At 39.6% G+C, this 23,042-nt stretch overlaps 2 protein-coding genes across 13 annotated transcripts in view; one reads left to right on the top strand and one right to left on the bottom strand.

Annotated features, from left to right (window-relative positions):
• Window positions 1-23,042, bottom strand: part of FBXL13 (F-box and leucine rich repeat protein 13) — a 178,838-nt gene that overhangs the window by 78,013 nt on the left and 77,783 nt on the right. For all 12 annotated transcript variants that reach the window (XR_012156835.1, XM_073328536.1, XM_073328539.1 and 9 more), the window contains 2 exons: window positions 8,088-8,140; window positions 4,641-4,741 (listed from right to left, as the gene is read on the bottom strand). Coding sequence is in view for 11 of the 12 variants with exons in the window: in XM_073328536.1 (XP_073184637.1) it covers window positions 4,641-4,741; window positions 8,088-8,140 (154 nt within the window). In the remaining variant the exon portion in view is untranslated. The remainder of the gene's footprint in view (window positions 1-4,640; window positions 4,742-8,087; window positions 8,141-23,042) is intronic.
• LRRC17 (leucine rich repeat containing 17) lies at window positions 13,555-22,359 on the top strand. The gene is made up of 3 exons (XM_073328556.2): window positions 13,555-14,439; window positions 19,808-19,963; window positions 21,956-22,359. The coding sequence occupies exons 1-3, from the start codon at window positions 13,674-13,676 to the stop codon at window positions 22,357-22,359; spliced, it is 1,326 nt and encodes a 441-aa protein (XP_073184657.1). The 5' UTR covers window positions 13,555-13,673.

Below are 23,042 nucleotides of genomic sequence, written 5' to 3'. Positions count from 1 at the left end.
CACAACATCTTAAATCAGCTGTGTAACTCAGAGGCTGAATTCTCTTGATAGAGTGAAAGAGTGGAAGAGGAACATGTGAAATGGCCAACCAGCTTCCAGCTCATCAAGAATACAGTCCCTTTTGATGTTTTTTCCAATAATGGATCCTTGATATGGAGCAGTAAGATGTATGGGAAGCACTGCAAGATGCATATATTTCCATCGCTAACAGCGCTTATGTTAGCTACATTGTCTCAGAGAACTACAAAGAAAGTATCTGTTGTGAGCTGCCACTTTTTGAGCATCCCTAGAAACACTGCTGAAATTTGAGTGCTATCAAAAGCCTCATGCTGTTAATCTCAGAAAGAACTATAGTATGCTTTACATCCACATGTCTTCAGCAAAAAAGTGTAGCATTTAGTAGTTTCATTCAGAATGATCATTTGCTACTGACATTTTTCAAACATTTTTGGAAAAACACCGTAAGCAAGGCAAGAGAAAGCCATTAATGAAACTCTAGTATTTTATTGACTCGAACAAAGAGGAAATTTTACCTTATTTGTAAATTTTGTTTCTCATATTGGAGACATCCACCAATTTGGCTGACCCATTCCTGTGTAGGTCTTGCCCACACATTAACAGAAGCAGTTGGCTCTAATTTTTTGGTGGCAACAGGAAACCAGGGTAGCCAGGATAACGTAGGCTGGCAGGCACTCCAGAAAAACCATTCCAAATTTAAACATGAAGAAATTGAAACTAAAAGAAGGCAAAAATTATGCCAATATGGAGAAAAAAACACACGCTTTTCCATAAATGATAGAAAGAATAACACTGGTGCAGGGATGCAGGATGGAAGACTACCTGAAGCAAGACTAGAATCTGGCACTGGACTGGTACATTCCCAAGACATCACTCTACTGCAGGGCAAATCCAAATGTCCAACATATACTATGCGAACAACAGAGAAAAACACACTCCAGGAATATGTGGCACTGCTGTGAAAAGTCAAATTTTGTTTTCTCAAGGGGGAGAAAAGTAGTGTACAACTACCATCAAAGAAGGAGACAGCTCTGTTGGAATAACTCAGCTTTCTTTTACTGCTTCTTTTGATAAGTGGACTGGACCTACCCAACAGTAGGTCCTCCAGCCCTCCAGTTTGGTGGATGAACACACATCTCCCACAACAGGAATGGATGTTCATCTAGAACTATTACAACACAGTTCACCTGGATAGTATGAATTCTTTGCATTTGCTTTCAAACCATCCTTTGGGCAGCTCTTTTTCTTTTTTTTTTTTTTTTTTTAGTAGTTCTCCAAGAAATATTTGGTTCAGGAAATATGGCTACTTTAAATACACAATTCTCTGTGGTTTTTTGCGTATTGTCAGACAAAGTGCCTTATTTCTACATGTGTCTGCATGACTGTTGTAGACTAACGAGACCCAGAGTATGCTCAAGAGATCAATGGGAATTTGCAAACTTTGCTGGATTCAAGTCAAAAACTGAAAAAACCCCTCCCTCTGAACTTCTTTAAACCCACTACTATGCCATAAAGAAAGTCAAAACGGATAGCTTCAAGCAAAACCATGCCTTACTGACTGTTTTGAGGAAATATAGGACAAAACAGGAACTTGGTAGAGTAAGCAGGACAAATAATCACAACATTGCTTGGCTGTGTATCTACTTTTTAAACCACTATCCAAGCAATTCTGAATACATCTCATTCAATAGATATGCATGTAGGGTGACCAGATGTCCTGATTTTATAGGGACAGTCCCAATTTTGGGCTCTTTTTCTTATATAGGCTCCTATTACCCCCCACTCCCATCCCGATTTTTCATATTTGCTGTCTGGTCACCCTATATACATACAGAACACATCTAAACTAAATATTAGTCCTCTGCCTAATTATAACTATCAACACTAGACTACAATGCTACTGAGGTATCGGAAACTTTACCCCCAAAAAATCTGTACCAAAAAAAAAAAATCTCTCCTCGGTGAATAGATAATTATAAAGAAAATGGTAGTCAGTATAATAAATTCACTTATAGTTCCTTCTTTTCTCCAGGAGTCTGTCATACATATTCAGAGCAGATAATCACCCCCTTTTAAAGCCACTGATACCCAAGACCTTACACCACAGTCATTAACCTTCCTGCTGAAGTGACAAGGCTGCTTTCAGAACCTGTCAACAACATAATCATCCAAAGTGGCTGGTGATATGCTACATGAAGGGCTGAATGCCTTTTGTCAGGAGGTGTGCATCTAATGCATTCACATTTGGCCTGGGAGGTGACAGCCCAAGATGAAAGCTTAAACTTTATTCTTCTACTTGCCATTGCAGTGCATCACCACTAAGCCATTGAGATGGGTGAAAAAACCGACTCCACACGGTGTACTGACAAATTCCTCTTTCATACACTGGCGGCAACTTTACCAGTTACTAGACTGCAAAGCACAAATCAGGGCTTATGCTTTAGCTCAAAACTGCACATTCAGTTTTGTGAGTTTTCCTCTCCAGCCAAAGAAAGCAAAGGCTTACTGTACTTTATAAACCAGAAAGTTGCTGCTTTTCTGATTAGTGATCTACAGAGGGTGACCATATTTCCCTATGCTGAATACGGGACACATGGTAAAATTACTCATATTCAAGCAAGTTCAATGGCAATCCATCAGAACGATGCAGTACAAATGTTAAAATTAACATCAAGTTGACTGAGCCCCTCTTAAAAATAAATACTGTGTGGCTGAATTCTTTTTATTTACCTTCTTATCTTTAAGGTTTTAGTGTTCACATAGGGAGGGGTGACACACACACACACTCGCGTACACCTCTCTCACACAGGGAGTGTGACTGACCGAGCCGACCGTTCCTGCCTGGTGCTCTCTGCCCTCCTTGCCTAGCTGGGCCCCTGAGGTGGACCTGCCTCTCCTGGTACCTGGCGCTGCAACTTCCTGAGGCAATACATGGGGAGGCACGCAGGGTCACATGCCCCCCTCCCCAGATTCCTGTCAGAGTTCACACCAGAATGTGGCTAGCAGCAGCCTTTTGGCGCTGTGCAGGAGGGAAGGGACGGGAGCTGCTTCCAATCACAGAGGAGGTGGTGGAAGAGGGATGACCTGGCCCATGTCTTTGCAGAGCTCATCTCTTCTCCCCTATTCCCCAGTGGCTGGAAGAAGCTTGTCCCTTCCTGCCCACACAGTGTCAAAAGACAGCTAACACCTCCAGGCTGTTCCTGGCCACTGACATAACCCAGCTGTCTCCTGTCTCCCGGCTACAGTGCGGGCAGGAAGGGGTTAAGTTCTAAGCATGCATTGTGCCCAGGGAACCTGACTGCAGGGGCTTCAGCAAACCTGGCCAGAAATGTGGCTCAGCAGTGGAGGGTGCCTACAGGATGGAGCAGCCCTGCCCTCCCTGGGGGCAGGACCCAGGTGGGGGAGGGTGGGTGAAGAGGGTGCTAAGCCCCTGCCTGGGAGGCTGCTGTGGAGCCTGCAGGGTCGGGACACAAACCAGCTGGAAATCGCTCCCCTCTGCTGCCACCCCAGAGCTTAACTGACAGGCAGAGAGGCTTCCCCATGCCAGCGCTGCATGGGGCTTTGGCACATGCAGGGCTTAGCTCCTCCTGGCCAGTGCCCCAGGCCAAAGGGTCTTGGCCTTTCCCAGGGCACTGGCCCAGCCAGAGGCAGTGGGGGAAGGAAGGAGACTGCCAGCCAGGCTGTTGGTGAGCTGAGCACTCCGACCAGGGGCTGGTTCTCTGCACAGCGCTGGGAGTGGGACGCGCCCTGCCGGGGGAGATACAGAGGAGCAGTAGGGCTGGGGCGATGGAGTGAAGGGGCAAAGCAGGGAGAGGACAGTGAGAGGGGGAGCACGTAAAGAACCAATGGGTTGGGAGCAGAGGCGACGTAACCAGCCGCTGCCCATATACACCGGTCTTCACAGCTCACAACACGCAGACAGTGCTGGCTGGAAACGGGATCAGGGGGGTGGGGCCCTGCTGGCACACAGCCAGCACACAGCGGGAGCTGCACTCAGCACCAGCAAGGGGAACGGCTGGCTCCACATGCTGCATCTTCACCCTGCCACTAGCCTTGCATACCCACCCCCACTGTCAGCCACTGGACCCCACACTCACTGCTGGTGGGCAGGTGGCTGGAGAGCAGGGATCCAGTCAGCAGCAAGACCTGCCAGTACTGATGCAGGGGAGACAGCAAATATGGGACAATTCGCCTGTTTTTAAGAAAAAGTCGAGACACCTGTGGGAGGGCTTAAATACGGGACTGTCCCTTTAAAAGCAGGATCACCCTAGATCTACATAATCATCGCAAACTTGCAAGTTAGTTGCACAACAATGAGCAACTGTGCTGCTTGTCCAAAGGAACTTTGTTTGACTAGCAAACTCACAAGTTTCTGTAAACTTAGCAAGACCTATAAACTAACCCAGTATAAATGTTTTACAACACTAAAAGACAAACAAAGGAGAAAAATCTTAAGAACAATATATATTGCTTTTTTCAGTTCTTTACAAAATAAAAGGAATCCTGTAAAATACTCAGAGAAAGTTATATTTTCTTGCAATGATAACTAAAACTCATATTTTCGTAGAGCACATATGACTTCTGTTCCTTACTAATCTAAATGTAGGAGGAGATATTTTTACCTTGATAACAGTTTTAGTGTTCCATTAGTAATATCTGTGTATGACAGATTTAAATAGAGAAGAGCTGGACAACCTTCTGATATAAGTCTCATTGATTCATCCTGAATAATAATAAAAAAATCACTTGTCAAAGTATGTCAAATTAGAATTTGTTTGTATTTTAGTGTACCTAAAACCTAAAGTTTCCTCTATACTATAGCAGAAAAACTGAATTAATTTCGTAAAAGTATTAAACACAAAAGTATTGATCAAAAACATTTTCTCTTAAAATGCTCTAAAGAAAATATTATATTATAATGTTTACGGAACTATTTTTGTTGATTGTAAACATGACTATTTCTATGCCCCCACTTCAGGAAGGCACTAAGAATCAAATAGTCCTAATGAAGTCAATGGGACTATTCACATGCTTAAGTTCTTTGCTGAATTAAGACCTAAATTAGCAGATCTATAGACTATAATATAAGACAACTCTCTAAAATCCACGGAGTTTGCTTTATTAATTAGTCATACCAGTCCATCAATTATAGAATGCTCACTGTCCACAAGATTTCTTTTTAATTTGAGTCAGTTCCTTTCTTTAATATTCTTTGACAGTGGCACTATCTATCTTGTTCTATGTATCTATATGATAACTACATTAGAATAGACATATGGAGGCAAATCTTGAAACATTGGTGCAAGGGGCTGTTCCCGAAAAAGTATATGTAAATCCATTTGAGATGCAAAAACCCGCACTTTTGTATGCAAATCAAATAACTGTGTGGAAATCAGTATCTTATATTTTTGCCCAGATCCTCACCAGGTGTAAATTGGCATAACTCAACTAACTTCAAAGGAGCTATACCAATTCACACCTGCTGAGGAGCTGACCATTTTTGTTTACAAATGTCCATTTCCTTAGTCAAATGCAATGGACATGCTCACTCACATCGTTAGTTCTTACATCGTCATGAGAGTCTCCTGGTAGGGTTAAAAGGTGTTTTATAACTATTGCAGACACCAGGTTATCAAAATATTGATATTAATTTACATTTAAATCCAACAGCAGTGAAACTGAGAGAAGTCTGTAAAACTTATCACGTGCTTTTAAAATACATGATTACACCATATAATTTGAAAAATAGTAACAACAACAGTCTAGCCAGAGACTGTTCCACCACTGGAGACAACCACCCAGTTCAGTATTAGAGGGCTAGGAATGTTATCAAGTGTAATCAAGCAGTTCAATTAGCTGAATATTCCTTCATTGATCTCATTGTTTTATTATTCTATTCATATCTCTGCTATTCAGCTCACTTAAGAAATAGCTAGAATAAAATGAATATTTGCTTTTCCATCTCAAAGTATGTCTTAATGCAGCTGAGAGGTAACGATAGCAGTGTGCGCACATCTGAACTATTAGACTACACTGGTTTTCACCACTCTCAGATCCTCATTTTTCAGTGGAAATCTTTTAAAATAACTATTAAAGAGTAAAAAGATAAAAGTAAGCATCTTTACAACTCATGTCTTTAAAAAAAGGTAAAATCAGAGCTAAAGAAATTTTAAACCCTGAACTCCTAAAAAGAAGTAATTTTCATTGTTCTGTCAAGGTATTATACCTCATAGATTCACACTAACTAATATGTTGAGTAAGTACTTTCTCAAAGTTTCCAGAAATTTCTTCTTGTTGGAGTCAGGATTTCTCATAAATTATTACTTGTTAGTTACAAAATATCTGATGTTTTCGATCTAAGCCATCAGGAGGTACTCTAACTTTATAACCATAGTAAAAACAAACCTCTTGAGAGAAAACAGGTAGGTGAGTAAACACGAAACTAAAATGTTTTTACCACTAGGCTGCTCCTTTTGAAGAACACCAATTATACATTTCATACTAGTTTTCCAAAGGTAAATAATCCTGCATAAAATCCCTTCTCCTGAGTCTAATATTCCAAAACCAGAAAGATAATTCAATCTGACAAGATGTCAGGTTAGGTAAGGACCTGAATGTGCAATTGCATATTAAAGATAATAGTGTCAGTATGATTCTCTTACATGCAGCATGATTAGATATGCCATTGTCACAGGAAACTAAACCTAAGTGATATTTTTATGCTCCAACCAGTTAGTGTAACGAGACCTCTGCAGGATATTCTTAAAAGCAGGAGGAAGAGACTTCTCATATCACGTGGTAGACTTCTCATATCATGTCAGAGAGGAATTTTGGAAGAATATACAAAATCAACGTCTTATAAAATTAAGAATTGAGGGGTTAAATTGCAAGAGCTCATATTTAATTCTAAAAATTAAGATTATTGATAGAAGAATAGGACCTTTTCAATGACAGACTTTGTACCACTGGTGATGATCAGTAAAGGATATTTTATAGTTGCAATCAGACCACTTCTAAGCGGTTCTTGTTTACAAATAAGACCAGATCCTCAGCTGCTGTACACAGGCATAGTTCCATGTAAATCAACTGAGCTACACCAATTCACACCATCTGTGGATGATGTGGCCCACAGATTACTTTATCCAATGCAAATGAAGTACTATAAGAAAACTTCACCTACACATACTAAAATATCTGTATAATACAGTATTAATAAACTATGCAATATACAGAAAATATTGGCCTTGTTTTCAAGATAAGAAAATACAAACTGGCATAAAAATAATCTTGTTTCAAACTCAATCTTATGCAGAAAGTATTTTTCCTCAGAATGGGGTATTGAAAATGTCTAACAGGAGCCAATTAGATTTGAAAATGATTTAGGAAAACTAAAAGACAAAATGTATTTCCCATGAACCACAAGGAATGCTGCTCCTCCAGACAACAGGAAAAAGAAGGGATTGCCTGGAGGCTAAGTAGTGTTTATATAATACACACACCTTTCCACTGGAGGGTTTCAGAAATGTTTAGAAACTTTAAGAGGACACTTCCAACTCCATGCAATAATGGAATAAGAATCTTAGAGAGAGTATCTATTCAGGATTACTTAATTTTGAAGAATATTAACTGTACTTATCTTGTCAATTTAGGCAAAACAATTATAAAAAATACCCACATGCATTATCCCGTAAATTATTAGAAAGCGTAGTTGTAAGTAAATATTTGGATACTACAAAATGGCTTGGCATTTCTTGCCAACTTTAAACACACAGTAAACCATGAACCTTTCCCATAACTGATAAAGATTTAAAAGCCATTGTTAAAAATAATCCATGTCTGATAAACCATTTTTTCTGGCACTGTATAAAACAAAATTAGAACCCTAATTTAGTCTGACTAAAATCTGACTATTATTGAAGTCCACAGTTGCATTTTCAAATGCACCTAAGTAAATTAGGAGCATAAGTCCCACAAAACTTGTATTCCTAATTCATTTAGGCACTTTTTTGAAAATCCCATCCCCACCTCTATATAATTTGAATTTTGTGACAAAAATTGGTAGTACTTACATTTAATCCCTGGCATTCAGAGACATTCAAGTCTTGCAAATTTTTACATTCACCTAAAATAAAAAATAAACTTAATATTAGAGTTAAAGATTAACAGTTGGAATTGTCTGGATCAGACCAGCAGTCCATCTACCTCAGTGTCCTGTCCCTGACAATGGCCAGTACCAGATAATTCAGGGGAAAGTCCAAGAAACCAGGCAGAAGACATTTATGGAATAACTTACTCATCAGAAAAGTTGTTTTCAGCCCCCTATCAGTTAGTGGCTGGCTTATGTCCTGAGGCATGATGATTCATGTCCCATACTACATTAAAATATCATGTTAAAAAAATGATAAGCTTATAAAGTCAAGGACTCAAAAGTTAGGAAATGCCAGAATTAAGGTTACCTATCCAATCTTAATTCAGCTCTCTTGTGCATATGCATTATGATGCAATATTTAACTACATGATTATATACTATGTTTTCCACAGGAACATTGAGAGCACATGGAAATAGTCTCCCTGATCTCAGATCCTCAGACCGCAGCGGCCCCTGGCAGCCAAAAGGAGGAACTGCAGAAAAAGTCCTCCTCATCCCCTAAGGCATGTAATCTTCAGAAAATTTAGCTGCCAAACTCTAACAAATCTCTTCTAAGAATGTGTGAACTATGATTTTTTCAGAGGCTTAAAATTTGGCCAAAATCAGGTTGATTTTCACAGGAACAGCAAAAGGCACATCTCTGATATAAAGACAACTCTCCTGCCAAATTTCAAGTCCCTGCTCCAAAGCATGGAGTTGCTGGAGCTTCTCAATTAAATAGTTGTAAGATTTTTTTCAACAAGGGCAAACAATGTATTTTTCCTTGTTCTCATTCTCAGAAATGGCTGATCTGATTCTGATTTTTAAAATACATAAATAAATAAATTCAGCCTGAGGCAGACACTTGATGTGGGAGATTCAATATGAGATGTTTATATTGACCACAAAAATATTTTGAAAATCTTTTAAATAATTCTCACATAACACAACTGAAAAAGGGGCTACCAAACATATGCTTTTACCTGCGGTCAAAAATTAATCCAACATTACGTCTCTACATTCCTCTCTAGGAAAACAATGACTTCAACTAAAGTCTTGGTATACTATCTTACTCAAAGCCCTTTGAAAGAATAAAACACAATGCTGTTAAGAGGGACCTGCCAACTCAAAAAATTCCATCCAGTTAAAATTAGCTCCATGATTGCTAAGCTACAGGAATGTCATGCCACCTGTATGCCCCCCTATATCCCAATCCTAAAACTACAATACACCTCGCCTCTACAGATGGCCGGGGGAAAACAGAACCTGAATTAAGGTATGCTGATACTTCATATTGGTTGCCATCATTGGCTACAGAATCTATGCCTATATTTTAAAAATTAAATCTCTAGACTTTATGGTTGCAAAGAACCTATTAAATGGGAATTGAGTGTAAACTGACGCAGTGACATCTCCTTGCGTCTGCAGACAGTTTGAAAAAAATAGCTCTGAGCAGTGTGAACTGCTCCATTTCATCTAAACAGAGTGTTAACTCCAGAGCCTAATTAAAACAATTAAAATGTCAACATTTGATATACAGGCCAAGAAAGATAAAACATCATGTCAGGAAGAGCTGCACAATCTATTGAGAATAGGATCTCATGTTGGTGCCATAACAGAGTGAAGTTTAGTATGTAGGCAGAGCTTAGTACCACTACAGACACTCTCCGACTTACGCAATCGTTCTGATTCAGAAAGTTTTGCATTACTCAAATTTTGCGTAAGTCAAAAACGTATACCCGAACGTTACGCAAAAAACAAAAACAAAAAAACCCTCCTACTTCTAGCTTACAGAACTTTTTCCATAAGTGTGAATTTGCATATGTCGGGTCTTGCGTAACCCGGGGAGAGTCTGTGCTGTTTTTCCCCAATTCAGCCCAAGGGGACTGAAGGGAAATAGACAGAGTACTCAGATAAATCACATTTCTTAGCTATCTTCTCCCAGATTCCTCTTTTGTCCATTTAGGACTTCCCTTGGATTTGCCAGTATCAGAGACCTTCTGGAGCTTGTGTAGCTCAGTTCCAAATAATACAGAGCATCCCAGTTGTAATAGCCATGATTAGAACAATCAGTCAGAGTTAGGGTTGCCAATGTTATATTTAAAAATACAGGACAGACTTCAGATGTCCCCAATCTTGACTTGAACCTCTGGGGACAAGTCCCTTTTCCTGCACCCCCAGGCTTCCTAGGGTTTCTCTCTCTCCAGCTCTGGATGCAGCAGAGAACCCAGGGCCTCCGGTGCTGAGCCAGCAGCTGCTGTGACTCCTGTTCAGGATCTGCTTGGGTGCCAGGAGCCGAGTTGGAGGCTGCAATTGCTGGTTTTTGCCTGCTACAGTGCTGTGCATCCTGTTGGGGACATTGGCAGAGACCCTGCCAGACAGAGCCCCTCCCTGATCCTGATTCCTGATCCTTCAGTACAGGTCCAGGGCACATATCCCCATCCACTTGCCCTGCCGGAGCTTGCACAGGGAAAGTAGATGGGGCTGCGCTCAAGAGCTGGAGTCGACAGAGGAACCTGTCCAGAAGGGGGCAGTACTCACGGTGCATCTTTCCACTCCCCTCCCAATCCTGGCCCTTGAGCATGGCCCCATCTGCTTTCCCCATGCAGCACTGAAGGGCCAGGGAGGAAAGTGGAAAGATGCACCCATGAGTACTGGCTCACCGCTGTTGAAATGTGGGATAAAAAGCGTTCCATACTGATTTAGTATGGGACAGGCAACTTTCTATTTAAATTAGGGACGTACCTTGTAATATGGGACTGCTGGCAACCCTAGTCAGAGTGAACAACATCTGATTCCCAAAAACTAATAAATAAAATTCCTTTTATTTTTCACAGAATGTAATGGACAAAAGCAGTAATAATAATTGGAGCCCTATGTATTTCGCAAATGCAAAATAAAGAAATAAAACAAAAATGAACATAAAAATGACATAAAATGAAACTCAGCCTGCAGTGGCAGCTCCTCCCCTATAGGGTTGCACCCAGCTCCCTCCTCCAGGTGCTGTGACCTGGCACACGGGGTCACAACGCTGCTCAGCTTTGGCGTGGCCACCCCTCCATCATAATGGGAGGGCAGGTTGGTCAGATTTGGAATTGCAGTGCCACTCACTCAAATTTGGCCCAGTTGCCCCTCTCTCATCAAGACAGAGGAGCCAAACGTGAGTGTACTGTAACCTCAAGGGCCAGCTGGAGTGGGGAGCCAGGTCCTGCCCTGCAGGATAGGAGCTGCTGTTCCAGTGTGAATGTGGGGCTGGCTTACTCTATAGCTTCCCCCCCAGGGCCTCCCACCCCTCAGGGGCAGGACCCTGACTTTCTCATGGAAGAGGCTAATGGTGGGAGGGTTGGGGCTCAGTGGGGGAGGAGAATAGGAGAGGTGTCCGTGGGACCAATGGGGGATGGGGTTATGGTGCACAATGGGTGAGGAGGAATATTTAAGGGATAATGGGGAGGGGTTTCTGGAGCTTGGGGAGATTGTGGTTCAATGGGAGAGGCGAAATATATAAGGGGCCATAGAGAATCCTCGGGATACAGAGGGGGATTGGGGTGGGGGGACTAGTGAAGGAAGTCATAGGGGTTGGGAAGATCTGGGGTGTTCCATGAGGTTTGTGTCAGTGAGTGGGCATGGAGAAGTTGGGTTATTTAGAAGCTGTAGTACTAGGTAAATTTCAAGAGAGGAACCCTAAGGAGCTGTCTGGGATATTTTGGGGTGGCTAGCTGTCATGGGGGTTGGTGAGTGTCTCAAGGCATGAAATAACGAGTAATGTTAATAAAATGTGTTGTATAGATAAACTGTGATTTATAAACTGTTTTGATTTATATATGGGTATGTGACTTTTTTATTAATGTAAATGTAATAAGAAATAAAACAAAATTTTTATTGGATAAAACAAAACAAGAAATTCACAAAAAAATGATAAAAAATAAAAAGAATGTCACAGGGATCTAGTTATAATGTTCATTTGTTAAAGATATTTATGTGTTTTACTAGAATGTTGATACGAGGAGTGAGCTGTCAGGTGCAGAAATAAAATGGAGAAGCTATTCAGAGGCTTTGCCAACAAAATAATTATATCCAGGAGCAACATAAATCTTTTTTATTTTAGCAAGAAACAACTAAATTATACTTTTAAAGACAACCTTTTTCATTTTCTATTATAAAACTAAGTTTTAAACTTTGGATTTCTGATCTAAATAAAGAAAAATTACAAATAAGTCAGTGATAATGAAACAGCGATTTATTCTACCCTTCAAAGATTGTACTTTTTGGGTGCATCCTCATTAGCAAAAAAGGAGAGTTCTTCACTCAAGTTAACTAGCACAAGGTAAAATCTTATTGAAGACCAGACTGTTTGTAGTTTTAACATGAGTTAGCAGGTCAAGGTACATTACAGGCTTTCCCATAGTCTTTATCTTCACCTGCTAACTCATGTATAAACTACAAACTGCCTTCAATAGAATTTTACCTCATGTTAGGTAACTTGTGTTAAGAACACTCCTTTTTCCTAGTGAAGACAAGGCCTTTGAGACCACAATGATGGATTGGTGGTACACAAAACTACTATACAATGGTATGTGTTGAAAACTGGGATTTGTTCAAAGTTCTCAGACCAAAAAGAACTCTGCATCCTGCAGAGACACCGTGCACAGGCCAAGGGAATCATGCATTGCCTGCAGCTGACTCATAAACAATACTGAACAGGATCCAGAGGAAGTCACATCCGGCCCTCTTTGGCCAGCAAACAGCTGGAATCATGTAAGAGGAGTAAACGGCAGATTTTGATAGAACCTCAGGGTTTAATGAGTCCCTGCCAAAACAGGATTTTACGACATTGTATACTCAGTACACAGCCCTGAGTAGGGACCATACAAAGCTGCATCACCCCAAAGGGAACTCTAGGAGGGATTATGCCTCCACAGAACACATGGGAAATTCACATGCTTTACCATCCCTTAAGAATGAGGGCATTCTCCACTCTCCCCAGCTGGCCAGTTCCTCTGGGATGATTTGCACTCCTTGTGTGCTAGGAGGGGAGAGTCCTTGCATGCCCATGACACCCGGGACTGGGACTGTGCTTTATTCTTCTGCAGACGGCAAATGGGGCAAAGGAATCCTTGTGCCCTTCCCCTGAATCTGTATGTGCACCTAAACGAAAGCCAGCTAGAATCTAGCCTTGTATTTTGAAAGCTTGCTAAATTTAATCAAAGTGAATGAAAGTGGATCATAGAGAGCATGAAAACAATTAAACCATAAGAAGTGACCTTAATGTCCCTGTCTGAGAAATTTTCAAGTTCTGAGTGAATCAGGTGTAATGGTTTTGTAATGGTTCATTTTAAGTACCAGTGTCTGTGAAAATGTCTATTTTACACTTTCTAATATTCCTCTTTTCTTCCAACACAGGGATTTCACATACACCAGCTGTACCTCCTCGATTCGGAACAGTATTAGCTCCAAACTCAGATTTCAAAGGAATACTGTGACTGTTCCAGCTGTCACAGAAAGTAATTAGGGCCAGCTGGATGTCAGAATGAAAGTGGCTACTATTATACTACTCCTTTTATTTTGTAAAGCAGCCTACTTTAGGAAGACAAGGAACGGGAGTTTGAGAAACAAAGCAAATAATGGAAGGACAAACAGCTTAAGAAAAGCATCGAGTACTGTTAAGCGTTATGCCCCAGGCCTCCCCTGTGATGTGTATACTTATCTTCATGAGAAATACTTAGATTGCCAAGAAAGAAAACTGACTTTTGCGTCTCCTGATTGGCCTGAGGATTTAAGACACATGCTGCTAGCAAGAAACAGGATTCGCAAACTGAAGAATAATATGTTTTCCAAGTATAAAACACTAAAAAGTCTGGATTTACAACAGAATGATATATCAAAAATTGAAAGTGAGGCTTTTTTTGGTTTAAACAAACTTACCACACTCTTACTTCAGCATAACCAGATTCAGATTTTATCAGAGGAAGTTTTTATTTATATGCCCCTTCTAAACTACCTGCGTCTTTACGATAATCCTTGGCATTGCACCTGTGAGATGGAAACTCTTATTACAATGTTGCAGGTTCCAACAAACAGGAATTTGGGAAATTATGCCAAGTGTGTATACCCAATAGAACTGAAAGATCAAAAGCTAAAGCAGATAAAAGCTGAACGTCTATGTAGTGAAGAGGAAAGACTGGACCCCAAAAATATAGCAGCAGCAAAGCCTGAAGTTGTCAAACCAGAATTTGATTCCTCCCTCTGTCATATTTATGTATTTCCCAAACAAACATTGGATTGCAAAAGAAAAGGTTTGTTTACTTATTTTTAATTCAGTGACAAAGTTTAATGTTCTTGCTCCTTTGCTGTTATACTTCTTCTATAGTTAAGTAGGTTATAGAAAATCAGTACGGTTCTAGAAAGTTTTTGCTTTAATGTCCTTTAAATAGTACTAACAACTTCTTTGTTCTTGTGATTATAAAAAGAGTGTAATTAGAATTCTTGCAGTATTTCACCTCCATTTTATAGCCCAATTCTGCAAAAACTCCTGCATGTATTTAATTTTATCAGCATGAATACTCCAATTGAAATCAATAGGAGTGCTCCTAGTAACAAAGTTAAGCACATACTTAAATTATTGTAGCAGCAGAGCCTAGTTTTGACTGATTTTACTCCAGTAAAGCTACTTTTACATATGCCAATAAATCTATAAACAAAATTAGAGTGGTTTCAAAGCGACTGCACTGACAGAGGGAAGAGCACAGGGAGCTCTTCCCCCTCTTCCAGTGCACAAGGGTAGCCATAATTTGACAGCAGGGAACCTCCAGCAGCACTCAGAGGCCCCAAAAAGGGCCTGACTGGATGGAAAGGCATTGGCGTCCCACCCTCTGTGTACCAGCTTTCCTGCATAATGGAAAGTACCAGCTGTTCCTTTTGAACAGCTGTAGCAAGGGTACTCTCCCTGTTCTTCCTCCTAGTGCCCAGGAGGCATTTCAAAGTCATAATGCTTCCAGTTACTGCTACTCGAAAGAGTGCTTCCTCCCTTCCCCAAATACATCTTAGGAGCCATAAGTGAACCCTAAGAATAAATAATAGCCCATCTGGGAGATGCGAACATACAAGTCCAGGTTTGTCTATGCTTTTTATTTCCCATATTTTATCCCAAGAGAACTACCAAAGAAAAACTAAAAAAAAAAAATTCTGATGAGAACTGTTCTCTGGTTACACCCATTGCAAACTGCATTCAGTTCATACTTCAACTTTACAAAACATAAAACAAAAAACAGTACAAAGCTGTGGAAGTAGTCTACTTAGAGAGGATTTTGCCCAATTCTTGCAAATTACAACCTGTAGTGTGACCGTTGTACTATGTTAGCTATTTTTATCTTGTAACATGCTTGCCAAACTGCTGTGCTATTTTCTTCCATTTGCCTTACTGTGACTGTACATTTATATAACTGCTTTTATTGTGTTCCTGTCCCCTACCCTTGATTCCAGGGAGGCTCTGTCTTTGCTGCTCTCTGTGTCATCTAAAAGGAGGATAGACAAGCTCAGAAGTCAGTATAAGGAGACACGAAATGTACATAAATTAAAGGCTTCAGCCTGTGACCACATGGTGTACCCAATCTGTATGTCATGTGAGAAATCCTCTGTCCTCCCACTTCCTTTTCCCCAGTGCTCACTCCTGCTCTTCTTCCTCCTCCCTCCCCCACTCTTTCCCTATAAAGCTACTTCCTCCTTTTGATTTTCCCTATTACCCTTTCTTCCTGGCTCATTTTTATTCATTCTCACTTGCTCTTGCAGTATAAGATATCACAGAGTCTTAACTGTGCCATCATTACTCTTTATGGCTCCAGTAAACATTACTACTGAACAAAGACAGGCACCTGGTATAAATATACAAATATGAGGAAATCAGAGTGAATGCTGAACTTCCAGGCTGATACTTTAGGCCATAGCATCCTCTCTGTATAAGTCATGCAGAGGGGAGCAAATTTGATTTGAGATGATTTTATCTGAGTTGAGTATCTGCTTGAATGGACTCAAAATTCTTAGGAACAGGAGAATACAGGCACCATGGCACTGTGACTTCTTCCTTCAAGCTGCCTGAAGCCTCGCAGTATGGTCAACTCTTGGTTGGGGTTTTGTGGGCTTTTTTGGCTATTTAAAAATGCGTGTTATTATATCCGCCCCTCCATAAGCATGTAGCAGAAGTACACGGAGCCGCTACCCCCACATACCCTCTAAGAGGCGACCACAAAGTTCTGTGGATTTCTACCCAAATGGTTAGTCAAATTCAGGGTTGTTCCAGTTAGGATGAGAAATTGCTAATAGAGTCAGGTATTTCTTTAATGCAGTCTTGTTTATTTATAAAGACTGTACATAGCCCTGCTTCTCTGGACACAGGAGGAACTAAACAATAAGGGTCAGTTTCTTTGCTGACGGTTCCAAGCCTCTTTACTCAGCACTTGACTCAGAAGCCGCCTCTGTAGGCTTCTTTCAGATTCAGACACGTTGCTCGTCTAGGCTCCAGCTGTGTCCTTCTCTGTGTAATGTTTCCTGCTTCTCTTATTTAAACACACACTTATACCTCTGGTCAGGCAATACCTAGCAAGCCCCTCTGCCCAGTTCATTGAAATTTCTGGGCAGCCATGCATTTCTCTTTATTTTAGTAGCAGACACCTGCCTATGATTTGGGTTTGGAGGCTGCTATTATTTCAGTCACTTTCTTACATTCATCCTAAATGAAAGACCGAAGTTATGCACAAACCCTAACGAGGTTTAACCCAAACAACTTACAACAGGTGGGTAGGCTGACTAGCAATGCCAGGAGTGCTCCACACCCCAAAGAAGGCATGAATACATTAGATGAGGCCTGGACAGGTCTCTGCCCCTTAGAAAAGTGCCTTAAGGCCAATGATGGAGGAAGCGCATGATGAAGACTTTGTAAAATGTGTATATAGTCAGGGTCTTTTTTCCTAAACAGACACTCACCAAATCAGTGATATACTGGATTTGTCAACTTTTCAGAGTATAAAACTGAGATTCCTCCTGGTTGCAGCAACATGTCATCCTATGTGATTTTGCATTATGTTATTGTAAAATAATCATGAGGTTCTTAGCTATCTAAGTATTTAAGTGGCCAGTATTACCCAAGTCTTTCCTTTAAAAAACAACAAACAAAACAAAACCCTTTGATGCATCAAGTCTCCAAATAAATTCTGTCTGTGGCTTCACATGAAAATCAGGAGTCTCCAGACTAAATTGGGAGTGTTTGTTTCTATATGCTGACCTACTAGATTATAAAGGCTCCAGGTTGTGTCTTGCTTACTGTCTTTAGTGTAAGTCATTTCACAAGAGAAGGAGTTGTGATATCACGCATAGACAAATTACTGGTATCTGAAAGGTACTGTCTTCAGGCAGCTTTTCAAACAATAAGAGAAAGGACCTCATTATCCTGCTATACCAGATGGAAATGGGCCTACTTCATTCTTAACATCCCAACACATTTTGGGTGCCTTTTGCAATACACAAACAGCTAGAAAGTCCAGACCCCTCCCTTTCTAACCTCCCTTCTTGCTGTTATATCCTCCTCTCCAAATTTCCCCCGACTCCATGCAAGGCTACTAGTAGGAGCAATATATTACTTTTTATCCTTAATTTTCATATTTAAAGTTGAAATTTCCCTCACAGGTATTGAGAAAAGGCTATATCATTACTTCACCCAAAGATCACAGAAAATAGCAGTCAGAGAAGGATTGACAGAGTCATATAAAAAAGGACTCTGAGGTTTACTTCAGATCAAATGGGTGTAGGTCATATCTGCAATAAATATGCACAATGCTGTCAGGGTTTTGTTTTTGTTTTTCACTCTCTTTATCTCACTGATTTTAAAGTTAGTGCTGTTGAACTCAGACACAAACTGGTTCAGTGTCAAAGTATGATAAGAAAACATTTTTCCATGTAGATGATCAAATTTCAGTGGAAATTTTGGAGATATTACAAAAACCCACTATAATATGGATCTTAAAATGTTGTTAGAAATAATGATACTACAGTATCTCAATAGAACTAGATAAATAAGTCTGATATGATACAGTTCTTCCATTAAACACTCAAAAACAGTCTCTGGGAAACCATAAGAAGTAAGCTGAACCTCTGGGTTGATAAACCATTAAGAAAAGTAAGGACACTGGAGCAGATCCTTAGCTAGTTATACTGTCAGAGCTCCAAAGTCAATGGAACTCTAACAATTTACATCTGCTAAGGATCTGCCCCTAGGCATGCACAGTGGCTACTTCTTAAACAACGTCATCATGTCTGCCGAAATAAAATGTTTTTTCCCCAAAAATATATACAGAACCAGCTTTTGATAAAAAAAAAATCCAAAGTGCCTGCCAACAAAGGTATATATTTTAAAAGTGCATCCTCTAGCACTACTAGTTGTCTATGCCTCAAAGGCACATTGCTAAATCTTTTCTTGGGACACATTATTTCCTTCTCACTCTATGTAGTGTATTAGGTGTTAAAGCTATAGCTTTGGATCTTCCTTGCACAGCCTCCCCACAATTTTTTGGGGTACCATGTAGCCAGCCTATACTCCTTTGAAAGCAGGGTTTGAAATTCCACCTGCTCATTACGTGGGCTATGCAACAGCTCTTAAAAGAAGTCAGGGAGTAAGAAGTCTGTCTAAGCAGAATTTAGCTCATTGAAGAAAGGACACTCTAGTGCCTAGGGCACTAGCCCTGGACTTGGTAAATCCAAGTCCAATGTCCTTTTCTGACACAGCCTTTCTATGTGCCTTTGGGTAAATCACTTGGACTCTTTGTCACTTAGTTCCCAATCTGTAAAACAAGATTAATAGTACTTCCCAACCGCATAGTGGTGTTATGAGGATAAATGTATTAAAGATTGTGAGATGCTCAGGTAACATAGTAATGGTGAGCCATATATTTTGCATAGATAGATATAAAAAGCCTAGAAATGCCTCAGCACTTTACATAAGGGTAGTAACTACAGTATTTTCACTGCTGTTAATACTTAGAACACATCTACTTTTGGTAGCGTGGAACAAATGGTACAATACAGTATACTAGGGTCTGATTCTGGAACACTTTCTCAAAGTGGTGAACACCTACTCACACAAGTAGCCCCACTGGTTTAATTTAGGTGAGGAAGTGCACTACAATCAAGGCCTTAGTTTGTATGGCATTGTAACTGCATTATTTAGCTGTATACAAGTTAAAATAAAAATTTAAAGCATAGGAAGAGATATTACTATGTACTAACATAAAGAAGAGAAATTATTTCAGATGAAATGTAAAATAGACAGTCATGTTAGGCTCTTCCAGTCAACAGGAGCTGCATGAGAAATAACTTTCACATTAACAGTGTGAAAAGACTGAGAATGGATCGGGGGTGGTCAGTGCTAGATGAACAGAAGGAGCAGAAAAGGAAGTAGAAAGATGCAAGATATATGTGGTATTTCTGTTTTCCCAGATGCTTAGTAGGTACTTTCCAAATTTTATTCTTCTGAGAGTTACACCCCGATCTATCTTTAAATGCAAGGAACACAGGTCATCTTTACATCCTGGCACAAATTGCTCTTACAGTGACCTGCAAGCGGTAGAAATAATCTACAGATGATAAAACATCCATCTTTTAATTTTTTTTTTTAAGAGTTAAAGAAAGTTCCAGGTAACATACCTCCAGATATTGTTAAACTCGATTTATCTAACAACAAAATCAACCAACTACAAGCCAAGGAGTTTGAAGATGTTAATGAACTGAAGATATTAAACCTTAGCAGTAATGGAATAGTTTACATAGATCCTGGTAAGAACAACTTTATATATTTATACAAATAGTAAACTGTGTGCTTTATTAATTATTAGCATTGGCTACGTCTTTATCTTATATATAGATTTTTCTCATTTAGAAAAATCTAGAAGATCAGAAAACTTAACAGGTTGGGCCAAATTCTGCCCTCAGATGCATTGATTTTATAGAGCCAAACTGTGCGGACATGCATCTTGGGCAACCCCAATGAAGTCAATGTAGCGAGCATGGTTTTTGGTGTACTCTTAATTTTAAGCAGAAAAGGGGCAAAAAATAGAATTTTTGGGACTGAAGACTAATCAGTCCCCAAATGTTATGTAATTAAATATATCTTTAAACACTACTTGCCAAATCTGACCAAATTTGACTTAAGTTTATATGGCTGCTTTTAAATTATAGGAGTCACTATAATATAGAAACTGAAAAAGTTAATGAAATTTGATACTTTGTTATATTATTAGATCTCAAAATGGCTTTGATATAATGCAAAATATTGTAGGCTATTTGTTCAGTATGTGTGTATATTTTTATATGATGAAAACAGTCAGAATCAGGCAGGAGACAGAAGTAAGGAACACAAACAAAGAGTAGGCTGCTGTAGCATTCTGGAAGCTTAGTAAGAGTGAACAATAGTGACATCTATAAAATAGTGTTTAAGAGGTCAAAAATAATACATTGCTAGACTCCTTAAACTAAGACCTGTGCTATATAATGACCACAAAGTCGGTTTATTTAAAGGGTGGGCTTTTCTCTGAAATGTGCCTCTATAAAAATGGCCATGTTTATTGTCTCTAATTGGCTCCCTATCAAATTTACTCAGTTTATAAATAGTTTTTTTTTCCTAACTAGCAGCCTTGCAGACTTAACCTGGGTGGGAATTAGCAGTGAAATTAGATTATCTTTCTCATAATTATTACCAGTAATAGATAGGCCAAATCAGGCATTTACTGATATCTCCACAACTCTACTGTTTTGCCTGCCTACACACAAAAGTTGTACAGCTCTACTGGTATAAAGTGGTACAACTCCCCCTAGTGTGGGCAGAGTTATACCAGTATAAAAGTGTTTTGCTTATTTCCTTATGAAAAGGGGCATAAATTATACCAGCATAAAGCACCTTTATACCAGAACAACTGTGTCCACATTAGGAATGCTATTATAACCAGTATAGCTATTTCAGCCCCCAAAATATCATACTCCTAGCCAAAATAAGAACAGGAGTACTTGTGGCACATTAGAGACTAACAAATTTATTAGAGCATAAGCTGTAGCCCACGAAAGCTTATGCTTTAATAAATTTGTTAGTCTCTAAAGTGCCACCAGTACTCCTGTTCTTTTTGCGGATACAGACTAACACAGCTGCTACTCTGAAACCTAGCCAAAATAGTTATACCAGCACAAAATCTGTGTACAGACCAGTCTCCATTTCACTTGGGCAGCCCTGTTGCCAGTATAGTTAAAGCTGTACAACCTTGTGCGTAGTCAAGGCCTGAGTACAATTTGAAGACAATGGAGTTGCAGAGATGTCAGTGAATTTCTGATTTGGCCTGCAGAACCTATATTACTGGTAATAATGGATGTGGCACCGATCTAACTGATTACTGGAACAATTCTCTCATGATGCACAATTAGATTCCAGCTCACCGGCTCTTTGCTGTGTTATCTCTACTGTGCTAACAGGAGCAAACAAGCAGAGAAAATTTATATTTCTCAGTAAATTAAGTGCAAGTGACTTTGAATACACCAGAACCGTTGTGAAGGTTTACATGCCACTTCTCAGAGTGGATCCACACTTTTATGTTTCAATTTACAAGAAGCCTTTATTGTAGCCTTTTAATAAAAAATATAAACCAGTGATTTTTGACCAACGTATATAAGAATACTGTTTAATCCACATTAATATGAGAATGTTTTCCCTGTTACAAGCATATTTTTCTCTTTTATTCTATCAATTCTACATTTCAATAACTTGTTTTTTTAATTGACCAGCTGCTTTTTCAGGACTCTTTAACTTAGAGGAGCTTGATTTATCAAACAACACACTGCAAAATTTTGAATATGGAGTATTAGAAGACCTATACTTTTTGAAAATATTATGGCTGAGAGAGAACCCTTGGAGATGTGATTACAACATTCATTACCTTTTCTACTGGTTAGAGCATCACTACAATGTTCACTACACGGGCCTAGAATGCAAAATGCCCGAGGAATACAAAGGGTGGTATGTTGGAAAATATGTCCGAAGTTATTATGAGGAGTGCCCAAAAGACAAGCTGCCAATTTATCCAGAAACATTTGAGCAGGACAAAGATGATGAGGAATGGGAACGACACAAAGAACAATCAGTTCAAACAGTAAAGAAGCACGGTGTAATTGTCACTGTAATAGGTTAATTTGGGAATTTTTTTTTATTACTAGATTCAAATTTTTCATATTTTTATGTCAGAAAAAATCCTGTTTACATTTTTGTTACTTGTGTTGTTTGTCTATAAGGAAATATCTGCCTACATAGATTTTTTTAATTGAAGTTACTAACTACATGATGGTATCAGTTATACATCATCTTTTATAAAAAGAATTTACTGTTTCTTACCATTTGTTTTGGGTCCCCCTTGCTATGTGTTTGGGTAACTATTTGAACCTACAAAATATAAATGGATAGATATAGATATAGATCTATAATGGAAACAAGTCATCTTATGTACAGCAAGGCATGATCCTGCAGTTTGCTCAGCATGGGCAGACCCTGCATCTGCATGGAACTCAATGTGGGACTGGGCCCAAAGCTCCTCTGTATTGAATGTATTGCAATTTCTTTATATTTATTGGCTCCTTGAATTGTTCCCAGGAAAAGTTCTGTACATTTTATGCAGCAGTTTTCTTGTGTGCGATACTTATACCAAATAATCAAATTGCAAACTGAACTAGAACAGGGTACAAAGTCAATGGGAATTGCACATGGAGTAGAAAGAAAGGACACTCCAGTGATCAGGGTGCTAGCCTGGGCCTTAGGAGACCCAAGTCCAATATCCTGTTCTGACACAGACTTCTTGTGTGACATTGGGCAAGGACCACT

The sequence above is a fragment of the Lepidochelys kempii genome, chromosome 1, assembly GCF_965140285.1.
Source record: "Lepidochelys kempii isolate rLepKem1 chromosome 1, rLepKem1.hap1, whole genome shotgun sequence".
Lineage (NCBI taxonomy): Eukaryota > Metazoa > Chordata > Testudines > Cheloniidae > Lepidochelys > Lepidochelys kempii.
This window is presented reverse-complemented; position numbering and strand designations above follow the sequence as displayed.

Bases quoted from the DNA above. Each gene is read 5' to 3' on its own strand.
- LRRC17 (XM_073328556.2), top strand. From the start codon at position 13,674: ATGAAAGTGGCTACTATTATACTACTCCTTTTATTTTGTAAAGCAGCC. The intron at 14,440-19,807 runs GTTTGTTTACTT...TTTTTTTTTAAG, and splicing joins ATTGGATTGCAAAAGAAAAG to AGTTAAAGAAAGTTCCAGGT. The intron at 19,964-21,955 runs GTAAGAACAACT...TTAATTGACCAG, and splicing joins AATAGTTTACATAGATCCTG to CTGCTTTTTCAGGACTCTTT.